At 41.7% G+C, this 18,092-nt stretch overlaps 1 protein-coding gene across 3 annotated transcripts in view; it reads right to left on the bottom strand.

Moving 5' to 3' along the window:
• itgb4 (integrin, beta 4) overlaps positions 1-18,092 on the bottom strand; it is a 66,393-nt gene that overhangs the window by 26,559 nt on the left and 21,742 nt on the right. For all 3 annotated transcript variants that reach the window (XM_036579669.1, XM_036579667.1, XM_036579670.1), the window contains exons 2-18: positions 17,672-17,751; positions 16,591-16,673; positions 16,162-16,257; positions 15,011-15,215; positions 14,121-14,217; positions 12,905-13,076; positions 9,970-10,233; positions 9,764-9,853; positions 8,084-8,197; positions 7,354-7,521; positions 5,977-6,053; positions 4,887-5,086; positions 3,928-4,031; positions 2,624-2,719; positions 1,439-1,568; positions 575-700; positions 222-328 (exon numbers count right to left, since the gene is read on the bottom strand). In XM_036579669.1, the coding sequence (XP_036435562.1) occupies positions 222-328; positions 575-700; positions 1,439-1,568; positions 2,624-2,719; positions 3,928-4,031; positions 4,887-5,086; positions 5,977-6,053; positions 7,354-7,521; positions 8,084-8,197; positions 9,764-9,853; positions 9,970-10,233; positions 12,905-13,076; positions 14,121-14,217; positions 15,011-15,215; positions 16,162-16,257; positions 16,591-16,673; positions 17,672-17,744 (2,202 nt within the window). In that variant the 5' untranslated portion in view covers positions 17,745-17,751. The remainder of the gene's footprint in view (positions 1-221; positions 329-574; positions 701-1,438; positions 1,569-2,623; positions 2,720-3,927; positions 4,032-4,886; positions 5,087-5,976; positions 6,054-7,353; positions 7,522-8,083; positions 8,198-9,763; positions 9,854-9,969; positions 10,234-12,904; positions 13,077-14,120; positions 14,218-15,010; positions 15,216-16,161; positions 16,258-16,590; positions 16,674-17,671; positions 17,752-18,092) is intronic.

Genomic DNA, 18,092 nt, shown 5'->3' with positions numbered 1-18,092 from the left:
TGTAAATGAGGGTCACCCTCAATGTTCTCCGAGGTTAAATAAAGGTTGATTGATTGATCAATTGATCCATCCCACCTTAAATGATGCAGGTGTTGCTGCTGTGCCATTTAAGGTGGAACAGAACATCTTAATGTTTATGGTACTCTACACTCGACTGTGTATGTGGGGATAAAACCACCCAGATCATCTTCACTCCACAGTGTGCAGGTGTGAGTGGGAACCTTGCAGCAAGCGCAGTATTTCCAGCAGCAGAGCAGCAGAAGACCCAACAGCAGCATCAGGAACATGATGAGAGGAATCAGCCAGAGGAAGCCTCCAGGGGGACAGTCTGCACCACACAGCATAAACCCCGTCAGCTCATTTAGACCCAGATCAACAAACATTCACACCGCTTTCATTCTCCTCTCCTCTGACGGTCCTGCAGCGCTCAGTTCTGCAGTCTTACAGACCATAGAACTTTCCGTTTTCTTACTTCAGTGATTCTTTTTCTTTAGAACCCCAGAGCTTCAGCAACACTGTGTTCAACATCGTTTATCAACCCAGTAAAGCCTGATGTTTATCGCAGGTTCCTCACCTTTCTTCTTCAGCACCTGCACCTCGTACTCTTTATCGGTGGGGTTCGGCGGGAAGTCCACAGTGTAATAATACGTACAGTCATCCTCCTCATCACGGTACTCACACGTCTCTGTCACCTTTTCTCCTGAAAATAAACAAAAACATCTGGAATATTTCCATTTCCTCCGACACTTTTACTCTGCATGTACTGAATAATTCATAGTACCAAATAATTCCTAATAAATACTGAAGAATTTATAGAAGATACTGTATAAATCATAGTACTGAATAATTCATAATAAATACTAAAAAAAATTCCTAATAAATACTGAATAATTCACAGTAGATACTGAGTAACTCGTAATGCTAATAAAAACAGAGTAACTTAGTAATTCTTAGTAGTTATTGAGTAATTCATGGAAACAAAATTGAGTCCCTCCAAAAAAACCATGCATAAACCATCCCAGCCTTTTTAGATGATCAATTATTTTGTTTTCTATTTTATTTTGCATTGTTTACATCACAAATCTTTTATAAAATGCCTTATTTACATTTCTGTGACCCCTTTATTTAAATACAGAACATCAAATAATGCCACACCATGATTTATACAAAAGAAAATGTCACATATATGTTTTTCCTTTCAAGCGCTCAGTTAATGGAAGACCTATAGATGCATAATAAGGCATAAGTAATATCAGGATATCACGCATAAACATCAGAGACGTGCAACACTTTTGTTTTTACACCAGTTGCGAGTGACAAACACTGATGTGGCAAAGCAGCAAACGGAAACTGCTTAAACCGCTCTTGTGTGGTCACTATTACGGCCCATGTGCACATCTGATTCACCTAAATCCACACAAATCACAGGTTCACTCACTCTCCTTCAGCTCGTCCACCATCACCACCTTGAACGGACAGTCCTTGCACTTCTCTCCTTTCATCTCTCCGGTCTTCCACGCTTGGCACTGGACGCAGCTCTTCTTGCTCTCACACATGCCCAGCTGAGCCTGAACACACAGCGCAGAACTCCTCAGAGACTGAGGGACTTTTCAGAAAACCACCGTAAACGTTTGGTGTGTGATGAATCAGCTCTGAGTACGTTTATCTTCAGCACTCAGCTTCATGTTCATCTTCTATGGCAGGTTTTAAATAATGATTTGACAGTTTTCTTTTACAAACTATTGATAAAAACTCATTTTTGGTCAAAAGGGGGTTTAAACACCTGAAAGGTTTGAGCGCTGATATCAGAGCCGGTTTATGAGGAGCCTGGCCACTTCCATTATATCAAAAACAGGACTGCTAAACAGCAGGGGGCGCTCGCGAGAGAGTCCTCAATGAACAGGGGTAAATGGAGCTCAACGGTTAAAACAAAAAGTTTAAATAGTTCGTAATCACTGAACCAGAACTTTCCTTTAGTTTTAGAAGACATTACAGATGGTGATTCTCTCAGAGAACTTACTGTAGTCTTCTGGGTTTCTCTAACACTAGAGGGCGCCCCCGATTGAGTCCAAAATAAAGGGTTAAGATGGAGCGCTTGAGTAAAATCATAGTTTATAAATGCTGAAACATTTTAATACAGAAGAATTCATTCATTTCCTGAACACAGAGCAGCTTAAAACATTTTAACACTGGTTATAATTTTAAGAGCTTTTAAACTCGAGTTATAGGAGTTTAAAATGGAACGCTATATACGTTTAGCTGTTTAGCTCCATTCACTCCCAGTCATTGAGGACTCTCTCACAGGCGCCCCCTGCTGTTTAGCAGTCCTGTTTTTGATATAACGGGGAAACAGGAAGTGGCCAGGCTCCTCATAAACCGGCTCTGATCCTCCTCTCTACAAGTTCTCTGCTGATTTCACAACAAGGGGATAAAGTGGGCGTGGCCTTTGGCTTCATTCCCTTCATAGCACTGTCACAAGTCTTGGTACAAATATTTAGATGTGTGATGTCTTTTTCCTCCAGAATAAATCTGCATTTAATACGGCAAGTTATTGAATGAGATCATGATCAAATGGTTCGCAGACATTTAGAAAAGACTTAAAGACACTCAACATCAAACTGACCTGGAAGTTCGGTTCACAGGTTGTGCCCAGGCCCAGTCCGGAATATTCACACTCACAGCGCCCACACTTACACACTCCACGGCCATTACACAGAGTCTGAGAGAGAGAGAGAGAGAGAGAGAGAGAGAGAAAGAGAGAGAGAGAGAGAGAGAGACAGAGAGACAGAGAGAGAGAGAGAGAGAGACAGAGACAGAGAGAGAGAGAGAGAGAGAGAAAGAGAGAGAGAGAGAGAGAGAGACAGAGAGACAGAGAGAGAGAGAGAGAGAGACAGAGACAGAGAGAGAGAGAGAGAGAGAATGAAAGATAAGTGAGTTTGAAGATGCGATTGCACAATGTATCAAAGTGTCAAAGGCCTTATTCACCGACGGTTCTTAAGAAGAAATTCCCTCTTAAACCCACTTATGCAGGTTTATGAAGACTCTGACTCACCAACGTTCTCTTATTTGGGATTTGATCTTGGGTACGAACAGAATCTAAACAGGCCTCAGTCACTTCTTTGGTTCGCGTCCTCGGATTCTTTAAACTTTGCTTTCAGACGTTTATCTGTTCTTTGACGCTGCAGCCTCGCTCTCCTACGGCAGCGTCCGGGCATTTCTTTCGGGCTTTGGATCAGTTTCTTCTAATTTTTTGTGCAGAAACATCAGCCTAAATGTTTACGAGTCTCAGCAGAGTGAAATGATGACAAATGTCGAGTTGGATTGACGTAAAAGTTGCATGAATTCCGATCTGGCTGAGTTGCACTGCTGCAGATCGGATACGTATCGGATTTCAGTACCACATACAAAAGTGTCCCAAATCAGAATGGAAATGTCAGATTCAGTGTGTTTATCTGTTCACACTGACACACAGACACACCTGTGTCACAGATGAAGAACAAGATCAGATTTGGGCCACTTTTACCTGCCGTGTAAACAAAGCCGAGCCTATTGGCTTCATCTTTAAAGAACTTTAAAAGAACTTGACAGGAGCGGCGTTCCGTGATGCAGCGGTAAAGAACAGCGGTGCTGTGAGGCGAACAGGAAATCCCCCGCAGAGCAGACCGTCTCATTTCCGTTCAGCCTTCGCGGGTCTACACAGCCTTCATAGACCGCGTCCTTCGAAGGATGCAGCCCCGGAATTGGGCCACAGCTCTAGAAGGCCCTGAGGGTCCCCTCTGCCTGACAGTGAGGGGGCTGTGTTTGTTTTTAGGGATAAATCTGCCTGTTCTGTCTCTTTATCATATTACGGTCAGTTCATTCTTTAAAATGTTCCGATCGTCTGTCCTACTGTGTGTCTGTGTGTCTGTGCGTCTGTGTGTTTTTTACCCCTTTGTTGTCCAGGCAGGTCACGTTGCTGAGAGGACACTCGCAGGCGTCTCCTGTCCACCCAGATTCGCATGCACATCTGCCCAGGAAGCATCTGCCTCGGTCTGAAACATACAGACACACATTTTTAATTAGATAAGATAAAAAAGTAACAAGGAGAGAATTAACCAGCAAATAATGAACCTTAATTACTCAACAGGGTTTTACAGTTACTTTATAGACAATATATATAATACTAAAAGTAAAAATAAGATAAAAATATAAACCCTGTCCTTCACAAAAATTAACAACATAAAGAATTATAAATAAATAAAAGCTAAGATATTTACACTGTAAGGATATTTTACCCGAATTTCATAGAGTTTTGCACATGAGGTCCTGATTTATGTTACACATTCGATGGTGAGGAGTTAATAATGTAAACAAAATAAATAGAAAAGCAAAGCAAAAAATATTCACACTATCTCTCTTATTACCTATGATCTCTATCAAATAGACAACACTAACACTGGACAAGGTCTCATATCATATCATATTTCGCTGTTGTCGGATCAAAACCTCGTAACTTTACAGGAGAAGGAAAAACACACGCCACTTAATGTAAGTCAATGGAACCAGAACTTTTCCAAGCAATTTTGAACTGTTTCTTTTGGTCCATTCATCAAGAAATTTACACAAAACGTAAAAAGCAACAGGCATTTTCAAAATATGTCAAAAACTGAAAAACGTATGGTACATACAATATGATAGACAGATAGACAGACAGACAGACAGACAGATAGATAGATAGATAGACAGACAGACAGACAGACAGACAGACAGACAGATAGATAGATAGATAGACAGACAGACAGACAGACAGACAGATAGATAGATAGATAGATAGATAGATAGATACATAGATAGATAGAAGTTAAAATGAAAATGTTATTCCAGGCAGTTTTGTGTCCGGCACTGACCGTTGCAGAGGAAGCCCCCGTATCTCTGGCACTGTGATTTGTCGTACTGGCAGAAAGGGCCGTCATACTGGCTGGGATTATGACATATACAGGTTCCACAAACACAGTCTCCTCGTCCACTGCACGGCTCCTTCTTATTGGGCTCGATACAGCCCGCATCGGACTGGACCTGCGACGAGCAGTTACAGAACGGACCCATCCTGCAGAGAGAGAGAGTAAAGTAAGGCAGGACAGTAAGAGGCTTCTTAAGATATCACGTGTTTTTCTGAATGGTGTTCCACAAGGCTCTGTTTTAGGGCCCCTACTGTTCTCTCTGTATTTGCTTCTCTTTAGATACATGATGTGTAAACACAATGTTTCGTATGACTGTGTAAAACACTTTGAGATTTTGTCAAAAAGTATTTTGACTGTCAAAGCACCGTAAAATTTAATGTTCAAAATGTAATTTTTCCAAACGCACATGCTGTTTTTAATTTACAGAAATACTGACAATTGACAAGAACAGAATACACTGTAAAAATGTGGTAACAAGTGATTAACTAGTTTTATTCCACTCAATAAATGACTCTGATTGAAAGAATCTGTCAAAGTATTTATTTAGGCTGAAAAAAAACTTGTTACTTTACTTGTTGCCACATGAAGTCATTTTAGGTTGACCTGTCATTTTTTTACAGTGCATGAACACCCAAAGAACACTTTACATGATTAAATGGTTCTTTGCATGGTGAAATTGTTCTTCAGACTGATGGAGAATGTGTTGTATAGGGTTCTATGTAGAACCTTTTTGAAAAGGGTTCTATACAGCACCAAAAAGGGTTCTTTTTCCATTGTAATAGTGACAATATTACAATATGATAACTTGATCCTGTACAAATAGAAGAACAACACATTCTCCATCAGTCTGAAGAACCATTTCACCATGCAAAGAACCATTTAATGAAGAATAATTTAATCAAGGGTTCTTTGAGTGTTCATGGTTCTACATAAAATCAAAAAAGAACCCCTTTTTAAAGAATGTACTGTAAAAAGTGCTGCAGTCATTAAACTGAACTGAGTGGGAGTTTAATGTGAGCTTCCAGCTCAGAATTACCATTTCTCATAACAGCGGCACGTTCCACACACCAGGTTACCGTTACCATTGCACCGGATCGCCTTTACGATTGGATTCTGGGGGAAAAAGATAAGAGTGTGTTTAAAAAGGTAAAAAAAGCCAATAAAAAAGTTTTTTTTCATCTTTATCATCACTTTTACTGATATAGCGCCTTCCCTGCTCAAGGACTCTATATGATCAAAGAACAGGAACACATTAAACACTGAAAAGTACACAGCAACAAAAGGACAATTACAGGCACAGCAGTCAAGCACAAGAGGATCACTGAGCATATAAAGAAAACAAGTGTGTCTTTAACAGAGCTTTAAATGAGGAAACAGGCGGGGCCTACCGAATAGACTCGGGAAGGGTATTCCTTAATTTGGGAGCTGCTACGCTAAATGATTGACCACCCATAGATTAAGAGACCCTTATTAGTCCCACAACAGGGAAATTTCACCTCTGTAATTTAACCCATCCATGCAGTGAAACACCACATACACACTAGCGAACACACACACTAGGGGGCAGTGAGCACACTTGCCCGGAGCGGTGGGCAGCCCTATCCGCAGTGCCTAGGGAGCAGTTGGGGGTTAGGTGTCTTGCTCAAGGGCACTTCAGTCACATACTGTCAGCTCAGGGGATCAAACCAGCGACCTTCTGGTCACATGGCTGGTTCCCCAACCTCCAGCCCACGACTGCCCCCAGGTCAGGTTAAACCTTGGAACATGAAGAAGGCCTAAATTTTGTGATTTTAAAGTTGGGACGGGACATATAGATGAAGCTCAGCCAGATACTGAGGAGCCAGACCATGCAAAGCTTTATATGTAATAAGGAGAACCTTGTACTGAACACGGAATGTAATGAGCAACGAGTGAAGACTCTAAAGGACAGGGGTGATGTGGTCAGTCTTCTCAGAGTGGGTTCTGTACACACTGTAACTTACTGAGGGCTTTGAATGGGAGGCCAGAGGGGAGAACATTACAGTAGTGTAACCGTGAGGTCACTAATGCATGCTCAAGTGTTTCGACACTTGGCTGAGGGACGGCTGGAGACGAGCAATATTACGAGGATGCAGTCTAAACTACAGAAATGATAAATGCATCCCATCAATGCTGACGCCAAAGACAGATCAACTAGATATCAGTGCCTTTGAGCCGAATAAAAGCAGCTGAGGTTTGCAAGCCTTCCGTTTTAAGTTCATACTTATCCATGACTTTACTAATCAGGTTTCTTTGTAGAAGAAAACAATATCACACATGTAAGCATGTGTGCCAGTAGTAGTGACACTGCGAGCTACGGCATAAAGCCGGAGGCAACAGCCAAACTGATGAGTGGTAGCGAGAGAATTGATTGATTGATTGATTGGTCACTCACCTTCTCACAGTCACACGTTTCGCAGAGCACTCTGGTATCAATTTCGAAGGCGGAGCTGAATGTGGTGGGTTTGACCCTCATCACCCCCTGACGATCGCTCTCGGGCTGGCTGCACACGTGCTTCTCGTTGAACTCGGTCTTAGCGCTCACAACCACCGTGACGTTCCCCTACAGGACATTCACAGAAAAACATCGCAAACATGTTTTACACTGTACTGTCAAATCAATCACATCCACATCCACAGCCTCATGAATGCTGTAATAAATCAGTTTACCTGAGTACATCATGGGTAACATCAGTAACAATAGTAATAACAACAACAAAAATAACTGGAAAATGCTTTTCCTGAGGAAAAGGCAGAGTGACTGCATAGCTTATTTTCACATGAAAGATGGTTTAAACATATTTTTAAACTCCATTCATGGTGGAGGGATACATGCAGGGCGCTGTGAGGCAAAATAGTCCCCAAAGAAAACTTATTATTTCAGATTTTCCACTATTTTCCATCATCAACATTCCATATAAACTCAGAAGACTCGTGTAGGTTCACTGGTGGTTCTGGACAGTAAATAAAATGTCTATATCTGTGTTGTAGTCATGGCGACCCCTTGGTTCCTATCACCACCACTGTAAAGAGATCTGAACCATTTCACACCAAACCGCTCTGAATCTCTCTGTTTACGTCTCAACCACTATGAATCGTACTAATGTAAAGCTGTGAAGACTCACTATTTGTCCAGGCTGGATCTTCAGGTCTGCTCCTCCTCCGGCGGCTGAGAGGATCTGAGTGTTGATGGCTTTGGGTCTGTTCTCTGTTTGGATGCTGATCTTTGAGCGGATACTCTGCGAGAAACACGAACAGCAAAACCCTTCAGTTTGTCACCAAGTGATAACAAATGTTTGTGGGCATTAAAAGGGGACATATGTTTGTGGTCGAATGCAATCAGATCCTCACATCAATGTTCCAACATCTACTGTAAAGCCTTCCAGAAGAGTAGAGGCTGTTACTGCAGTGCAAACTCACCATTAATACCAGAAGAAACGCTGGAGTCTGCAGACTATCGGACATACAGTCGTGTGCAAAAATGTTTGGACAGGCCACATTTTGTGCTACATTGGTACCCAATTTAGTAAATAAACAGTAAGTGTGTATTAAAGTGTACAGAAGTGTGTCTCTGTAGAGGATGTGTAACTTATTTACACTCAATCAACAAAAAACAAGGAATTTGACCAGGGCGCACAAACTTACGCATACGACTAAAGCATAAGAAAATAGCCACAGAAATTGTTCTGACTGGTTTAAAGTGACGACATTTCGTATAACTATACGTTGGATGAACTTTGAACAGTACACATTTGAATATTTTTGATCACATCTAATTTTCATACTTTTATTCACAGTCAAATTTGGATTTTCTATCGTTTCCTTCAGAAGCAGTTCAATTTAATGATAAATAACATTATTCAAAACTTACTTTAAGCTACACTTTTTTACTGAATTGTGCTCAGGCAAGCTCAGAGAGGACACTTAACATTTCACATCGGACGATTTTATCACTGTGAAATCAACGATGTCGACTTGACCAAGAACGTTAGCTCAGCTTTGAGATGGTGATTTGCAACTTTGGGGCTTCTTATCTGCAGGTCCGGCACTAAAGTCCAGACTCAGAGCTCCAAACACAAAGGAGAGAGCTGGAATGAATGCAGATACTTACAAGAAGCTATTCAGTGCCACCATGTGGCCAAATTATATAATTCAAACAAAATTTTGAATTAGCAAGCAGGATATTCAACAACCAGGAAACTTAGAAATGTCTGTATGATAATGATGTAACACTCAAACACAGAGTGCTGTATTAAACATCCAGGAAGGTTTGAATAAAAATATGATAAGACATGACTTAAAATCACTGATCTCATCTGAGAACTGTCTGGGCGTGGCTTAATATTCTAATGAGCAGTGATTGAAGAAGATTCTCATTCTGCTGGATCTGTATCCGGAGTGACCGGCTGACCGAATGAACGAGTGAATGAATGGACGTTCTAGCTGGATGAACTTTCTCTCAGTGAGTTTCTCAGACTTTGAAGAGGAACACAGTTCTGTTAAAGCCGTGTGGGCGGGACAAACCACATCAGCCTTGTGATTGGTGCGGGGACTGCTTACATACACACTACCCAAGATAAGGACCTCCTGTTTCACACCGAGAGAGGAGAATGTTGGCAAAATACATCAGCTGTTGATCAGTCATTGGAAAGTTATTCACAGGTCAGACCTGTGTATGGTGCACAAACATCAGCAAGGCTAACCTATTTAAGGTGAAGACACGGCTCTCCTGGGCTTTAATTAAGACTTTTCGGCAACATCATCCAACCTCAGGGTGCTGTCCACTCTCACAGTTCTAAACTCACCTCGAACGCAGTCTTTATGATGTGTAGGATGTTGGACGAGTCGTCGGTCAGCACTCCCAGCTCAGCGATGGGGAAGTAATGAACCAGTTTCTGTACATTCACAACACAAACAACAGCATCAGTACCATCCAGAGGCCTGTATTATTATTATTATTATTATTATTTTTATTATTATTATTAGGCAGAAGACTGTTGTTATTCCTCACCTCGTAGTAGGACAGCGAGTGGTTGGTGATGGCGAAGATGGGGATGATGTTGTGCTTCATGAGGATGCGCACCAGCGTGGGCACGGACGGGTAGTCCTGCTTCGTGGCGTGGGTGTAACTGCCCGTGGTGTTAAGGTGACACGCCTCGTCGTTACGGTTCAGGACACCCGCCAAAACGTTCACACCGTCCGCCTCGTAGTGGAAGGCCGACTCAGTGGAGAAGACCAGCAGATGCGTGCTGTCCTTCCTCCAGCCAATCTGAGACTGCACCGGGACAGTGTGTTAATATCTTAATAAAGCCTACAATTATATATATAATAATATATATAATAAAGCCTACAATTGTGCTGCATTATTTTTCCATGAAGTGCATTATAACATGTTTTTGTGGTTTTATGCATCAAAACAGTCTTTTTTCTCCCTCAGAATCAACACGCTGCTTTTGTTACTGTGTCTTAGCACATTATTTAAAACCGTTAATCTGGACAGTAAGGTGGGTTTTGTGCATGTATGATCACCACATCTCTGGAATAAATGCAAACAAATGTAGGTTCAGTTCAAATCAGGGTTGGGAGAGCTACAGAAAAATCAGTAGTTAGCTACTTTGTAGCTACTTTCCCAAAATTTGTAGCTGCTACAATTTAGCTACTTTTACAGAAAAAGTAGTGGCTACTTTTTAGTTACTTTTTAGCTACTTTTTAGTTACTTTTTAGCTACTTTTTGAAAAGTAAAGCAGAGCAAAGTGAGTCTTGTTTTCGTGTATATTATATTTTAGTCTATACTGGCACATCAGCACACACTGAGGCAGATTTACAGCCAAGATGGTAAACCGGACATAAACTGTTGTGGCTCCTGAGGTGGTTTCATTTTTGTTGAAAGGTCAAAATGGCTCTTTTGGTTGCGACCCCTGAGTTAAGCCTACCAGTACAGGGTGGTCAGCGCGTGACCGTTTGCTCGACCTGTCCGCGGCTCAGTCAGTTGCCGGCCGCGTTCTGTGGTTCACATTTTGCGCAGATTGTCTGAAGCCTGTAGTGAAACTGTAGTGAAAATTATCACCATAGCTACACAAACATCTGTAGGCGCTACAGCTGTTAGCTACATTTCATACATCTGTAGCGGCTCCAGCTACTAACATTTGTAGTTAGCTACAAAAAGTAGCGCGCTACTTAGCCACTCCCCCATCCCTGATTAAACGTAACAAGAATTTCTTATTTCCTATTTGAAAAATTAGTTCATATCCTGTGGGCGAGTCTGAAGAACTCTTTAATGAAGAATTGACCAGCCAGTCAGAAGAGATTTGGAAAACAAGCACATAAAATTGCTACTTATTATTGTCATTTTGCCCAGTGCCTAAAAGTTTTCCACAGAACCATATGTAAATGAGCTCTTTTCGCATTGGCCAGATCAGTCAGAAGGCAGTCCAGGCTGAAATGAATGAAACCAAATTTTACTGTTCAGTATGAAATTGAAAGGGCGACTCTACTGCAGGTCCAACCTGGCTGATCTGTTTCAAATTCAAATTTAAGCGACAGTTCAGAGAAAAATCTAATTTAACCTCCTGCTTCACTGCAAACGTAGTCGGCAGATCAGGTACGTCATTTTTGGCGTTTTTAGTTTTGAGGCTAACAAGTAATGCAAGCTTATTAGCACTAGAAAATTAGCGTGGTGCTAACAGTGTGCCTCAGAGCGTGTTCAGGTGTTCAGCATCTCTAATAGACCTCATTTTGTGGTTTCTGATACTGTTCGTGTTAGAAATACCAGCACAGACTACGTAGGAAATGTAATGTAATTGCTTTATTACAATTACAGCTTTTTAGTGTAGGGTATTCCAGGTGGTTGCTAGGGAATTGCTATACTGTCTCTATGTTATATTTTTGTTGTGGTTGCTGGGCTGTGGTTTCTGTGGCATCCAAGAGGTGATTTCCATGGTCTTTCAGGTGGTTGTTAGGGTGTTGCTGTAGTTCAAATGACAGATCTTTTTTACAGTGTTGTTGTCGTTGTTGTTTACCCAGCTCATCAGCATGTGTTTTGGAGGCCGACATGCTGGTCAACCAGCATGACCACTGTGGGTGACCAGGTAAACCAGCACCTGACCAAACAGCGCAAACCAGCTTAGACCAGCTACAACATTGGACTGAAGGCTACATCGTCACTGTGAGCTGCAACAATCAGCGATCGGTTCTTGCGATCGGCTGTTCACAGCTCTTTAGAACGACTTCATTCATTTTCACTGTTTTACTGTATCATTTTATATTGTTTATATATGATTTAGTGATCGTTCTACTTTATTTAGGCTGTTTATCCATCTGCAGAATTTCTCTTCATACATGCTTCGTCCCGCACCCACCTGCAGGGGGCTGGGTCCCCCCCCCCCGCACAACACTGAAAATTAGTCTTGCACCACAAGATCTTGTGGTGGGAGTGCAGACCTCCACTGCCCCCTATCTTCTGTGGAAAGTGGCTCAGTTTTGTCCAAAAAGTCGCCAGATTTGTCGTAGGTGCATTTTGGAAAAAACGTCACTAAAGTGGTCTGAAAAGTCGCTAAGTGTGTGGATCGAGAGGTTTTTTGTAACTTTTTTTCTGATTTGTAAATATTCCAGATTATTATTCACACATCGATTTTGACCAAGAGCTGCTGGACCACTCTTCTCCTGTTAGATATCTTGTTTATCTCTTGTAGATCCCCAGGAGCAGCGTGAGTGGGAGGGGTGGGTTGGATGGATTATGGCTGAAGCGTTGAAACATACTTTTTTAAAGTTATACTTGTATAATGCAGCTTGTTTGTTTTGTGCTTCACAAAATGCAGAATAAAGATTTGGAAAAAAAATAAAGGGACAAAGTCGGTAAGTTGGCAACAAGAGAGGACCAGCAAAAGGGGGGTTTCTGATAAAGTGGCCAGGTATTGTTTTTTGCACATTTCTAGCATGACCCTTACTTGACACACGGCTGCCTGTAAGATGGCGTCGAAGCCGCCCTCCGGAGCATCCAGGTTGCCAGATATCTTCTCTTTCTGCAGGATCTGTCTGAAGGTGCTGATGTTGCTGGTGAGGGTGATGACGTGCTGGAAGGAAAACGGAGGCTCGCTGTTGGGCCACGGCTGAGCCAGTCTGGCAGGGCGAGAGAGGAAAGTGCATCTGTTATCTGTTCTGACAGTGACAGTGTTTGTGGTCCGTTTTGGAGAAACATTCATAAACACTCATAACTCAGTGTCAATAATACAGATCATGGATGTGTCACATGTAACTCAACATGGAGACGATACAGCACGATATAGTACAACCTGTAATTTTCATAACCTATATGAACGCAAACAGCAGGGGGCGCTCTGACCAGTATCTTTACCTATATCTAATGTTCCTGTGCTCTTTTCTAGTGCGGTTCTGCGCTCGTCCTCACAGTAACTGAGATCTTCCTCGTCTCCTCTTCTGTAGAGTCTCTGTTCTAGTGCGGTTCTGCGCTCTTCCTCACAGTAACTGAGATCTTCCTCGTCTCCTCTTCTGTAGAGTCTCTGTTCTAGTGCGGTTCTGCGCTCTTCCTCACAGTAACTGAGATCTTCCTCGTCTCCTCTTCTGTAGAGTCTCTGTTCTAGTGCGGTTCTGCGCTCTTCCTCACAGTAACTGAGATCTTCCTCGTCTCCTCTTCTGTCTTCAGTGTGAGAAATGAGGAACAGTCACTCTTCACTCCAAACTCTTGGGAAACTGGGCGAGTTTTCAGATTTACAGATCTGCTGCAGCTCATTGTAAAGTTTTTCAGAGGAATCCAGGCAGAGTTACAGTTTCTAGACTATGAAGGACCAACTGGGTGAACCGGTCTGCTACAGCGCCACCCTGAGGCAGAGCAGAGCTGCAGCTCTAGTTAGTTAAGAACTCCAGAGACGGAAGCTGATTGTGGGGGAAGCAGATAAACAATCAGCTTCACTAATGGACAGAATAACGTCATCATTTTCAGTGACCCTCAGGTTGATTTTGAGACATTCCTTTAGGTTATTTAGGGGGTCCTGGAACCCCCATGCTGTGCTGGATGCCGGCCCCTCCAGGCCTGGAATAGAGGAGTGATGATGTGCTGTTTGCCTTGTTTTGGCGGTACTGCAACTAAATGTAATAATGGCAATAAACCCGATTAACCTATTAAAATAAATCACAGACACTCACTTTGTCGGCCTCATGTCCGTCTGTGGTTCGATCACTTTGTCGACGAATTTGCCGAATCCGATGGTGTAGTCGTCTGAGAGCGTCCCGACCAGCTGGGCTGCGAAAGCAAACAGTGATGCAGTACTGAATGTGATTGCACAGCTTAAGCAGTTCCTGAGCTGTGTTCCTACAGTAGGGTGTTCCAGGTGGTTGCTAAGACGTTGTTGTGGTGTTCCAGGTTGTTGTTTTTACGGTGTTGCTACACTGTAAAAAACGTCTGATGTTACATTAACAAAAGAATAATATGTGTTTTACGTTTATAAACGTACTACTTTAAGTTCAGTGAGCTCAACTTAACTCAAGTTAACTCGGTTACTTACTTTTTTAGGATTAAAAGCTACATGGCTTTTACGGTGCAGGTGGTTGCTAGGGTGCTGATAAGCGGTTGTTATGGTGTTACAGGTGACTGCTAAGGTACTGCTACACTGTAAAAAGTGGCTCGTCAGATCTACTTTTTTTTAGGTTGATCTGATGAGACGTTTTTTACAGTGTACACTGTCTAAAAAGATGTAACTAAGTTAAAAAAGTTACTAAGCTGCCTTAAATTTTTGATTTAAGTGAACTTCTAATAGCAAGTTAACAAAACAAGAGTCTTTGTCATATGCTGAAGTTCAGTTAAGTCAAAGTTTTAGTGCAGTTTGCTAACGTATTTAAGTTAACACCATTTTTTTAACGTATGGTGCTAGACAGTTGCTACGTCTTATTGGTATTGGTAAGCAGATTTTATGGCATTCAGGATGGTTGCTAAGTTGTTATGAGGTGGTTTCCGTAGCGTTTCAGGTGGTTGCTAGGGTGCTGCTGTAGTTAAAACAGCAGATCTTTTTCAGAGTGTTGCTGTTGCCGTTATTTACCCAGCTCGTCTCCCATCCTCTTCAGGTTGTCCAGATCGTCAGACATGGAGTTGGAGAAGTCCATGAGGATGTAGAGGTCGAGCGGTCCGCGGCCCGGCTCAAACACCTCCATCACAACCTGCTTCTCCTCTCCCGGCAACAGGGTCATCATCATCCTCTGAGGGGCGACCTGAGCAGAATTCCGGCTGGTGTCGATCCGTAGATTCTGAAGGAGAAAAAGACAGACAGAGGATTAATATCAGTGCTGTGAGTATAAAACATTAGTCTGTGTTCTGTTTTAATTATTAGTTTAATCATGCTTTAATTTTATATGAATGATTTCTGACTTGTATTTCATTAAAATAACTGGAGAAACAGTTTGGAAAGTGCAGATTCTAATCTTTCAATCCGAACCACAACTGTGTTTACAAATTTAGTACTATTTGAATTTGAATGAAAGTTTTGACATGTAAACAGAATGTAATTATGCAATTATATCTACATAACTGTATGATACATCGTCAGAGCAACACAGAGATTTTTCAAATTTTTCAAAGCGGGTCAGAGTGGTTCAGAGGGGTTCAGAGTGGTTTGGTGTGAAACGCTCTGTTCTAGATAAACTTACCGAGTCAGAACTGTTCACAGCGGTGGTGACAGGAACCAGACGTCCACCTCTAAAAGCTCCCTCACAGAAAGTTCCTACATGAAATGGTTATGAATTCACTGCCTGATGACTGAGACACTGTTTTATGATAGTTTAGAGAACTGAAACTCCATTCATGGTGGAGGGATACATGCAGGGCGCTGTGAGGCAAAATAGTCCCCAAAGAAAACTTATTATTTCAGATGTTCCACTATTTTCCATCATCAACATTCCATATAGACTCAGAAGACTCGTGTAGGTTCACTGGTGGTTCTGGATAGTAAATAAAATGTCTATAGTTGTGTTGTAGTCATGGCGACCCCTGGTTCCTATCACCACCACTGTAAAGACATCTGAAGCATTTCACACCAAACCACTCTGAATCACTCTGTTTACGTATCAACCACTATGAATTCGGAAAATTGGTGGAATTCTCCTTCGAATAGCAGCGCAAAACATCAGTAACACCTCAAGACTTCTAGGTGGTAAAGTAGGACAGACGTTAGAACAGCAGCAGAAAAGTCCTCACCTGCTGCATGGACATTTCGCTCTTCACAGAGACCACCTGAAGGCAGCCGTGGGACTGCAGGTTCCTCAGCAGGTCACAGCGATCAAACGGAAACACCTGGTTTAACAACAAACTTCACTCAGTAACACTGCAGTTAAAGTGCCTTTAGTCTTCAGTCGCCATACAGTGGTAGATGTTTCTAATAAAGTGGCCAGTTAGTGGAAGCACAATGTGGGTGTTTCTAATAAAGTGGCCAGTTAGTGGAAGCACAATGTGGGTGTTTCTAATAAAGTGGCCAGTTAGTGGAAGCACAAAGTGGGTGTTTCTAATAAAGTGGCCAGTTAGTGGAAGCACAATGTGGGTGTTTCTAATAAAGTGGCCAGTGGGTGTAGTAATTTAAATATGGATAGGAGCCTGTCCAGGTGGTGTGTGTACCCCAGGTATGCTCACCTCATCTGGACAGTAGGCACATCCTGGTCCAGCCTGTAGGCAGGCAGAGCAGCTAGTTGCTCTGCTCGCCAAACAGTGGTTTCCTGGGAACAAAGTGAGACCAGTCAAGTCCTAGTCATGCCCCGCCCACAAATGTGTTCTTACATCACTGCTGTTGTGAAGTTAGACAAGAAACTGAAGCACATTGTGTTTTGGATTTCTATACAGTGTTTTACAGGCACAAAGAAAACGACAACCACAATCTTTATAAATAAACTGAGTCTGTTCTACAGTTTCTCATTAGGCTGAATGAATAACTGACTCTAAATGTAGGTATTGTGATATAAACTGACTCTGTTCTACAGTTTCTCATTAGGCTGAATGAATAACTGACTCTAAATGTAGGTATTGTGATATAAACTGAGTCTGTTCTACAGTTTCTCGTTGGGCTGAATGAATAACTGACTCTAAATGTAGGTATTGTGATATAAACTGAGTCTGTTCTACAGTTTCTCATTAGGCTGAATGAATAACCGACTCTAAATGTAGGTATTGTGATATAAACTGAGTCTGTTCTACAGTTTCTCATTAGGCTGAATGAATAACTGACTCTAAATGTAGGTATTGTGATATAAACTGAGTCTGTTCTACAGTTTCTCATTAGGCTGAATGAATAACCGACTCTAAATGTAGGTATTGTGATATAAACTGAGTCTGTTCTACAGTTTCTCATTAGGTTGAATGAATAACTGACTCTAAATGTAGGTATTGTGATATAAACTGAGTCTGTTCTACAGTTTCTCATTAGGCTGAATGAATAACTGACTCTAAATGTAGGTATTGTGATATAAACTGAGTCTGTTCTACAGTTTCTCATTAGGCTGAATGAGTAACCGACTCTAAATGTAGGTATTGTGATATAAACTGAGTCTGTTCTACATTTTAGTGGGATTTTTATCAGCGTTCTGTAAGTCTTGTTCAACCTCAAAACAGTAGCTATGAAAGAACGACAGTGAGTATAAAAGGTAAGTGAGAATAAATACTGCATGATCTATGATTTCTATAATAAAAATGAGATTAAAGAGAAAACAGAGACTCTTACCACCGTCAGCATCACAGCCAATCAGAATCAGGGAGAGTAATACAGCAGATACACTCAACAGCCATCCTCCCATCTCAGACCTGCAACACAAACAACACACACTCAGCCTGTTTCACACCAGAGTTTGGGCTTTTGTGACTATTTGTTTCAGTCGGTTTTACACTGCAACAGCTAAAGTGCACTAAATTATACACTGTCCATTCTTTGATTGGTCAGAAAATTGGTGGGGATGATGGTGCACAGTTACTTTTACATTTGCCTCCATTAAAATACCCATTTTTAGATAGATAGATAGATAGATAGATAGACAGACAGACAGACAGACAGATAGAAAAATTTTTATTTTCAAAACCAGGCAATTTTGTTCACCCATCTTAATTTTGGCTGAACTCACTCTGCCCACATTTCCAACTCAACTCTT

Source organism: Colossoma macropomum, unplaced genomic scaffold, assembly GCF_904425465.1.
Source record: "Colossoma macropomum unplaced genomic scaffold, Colossoma_macropomum, whole genome shotgun sequence".
NCBI classification, from domain to species: Eukaryota; Metazoa; Chordata; class Actinopteri; order Characiformes; family Serrasalmidae; genus Colossoma; species Colossoma macropomum.
Note: the sequence above shows the minus strand (reverse complement) of the source record. Positions and strands in the feature narration are given on the sequence as shown.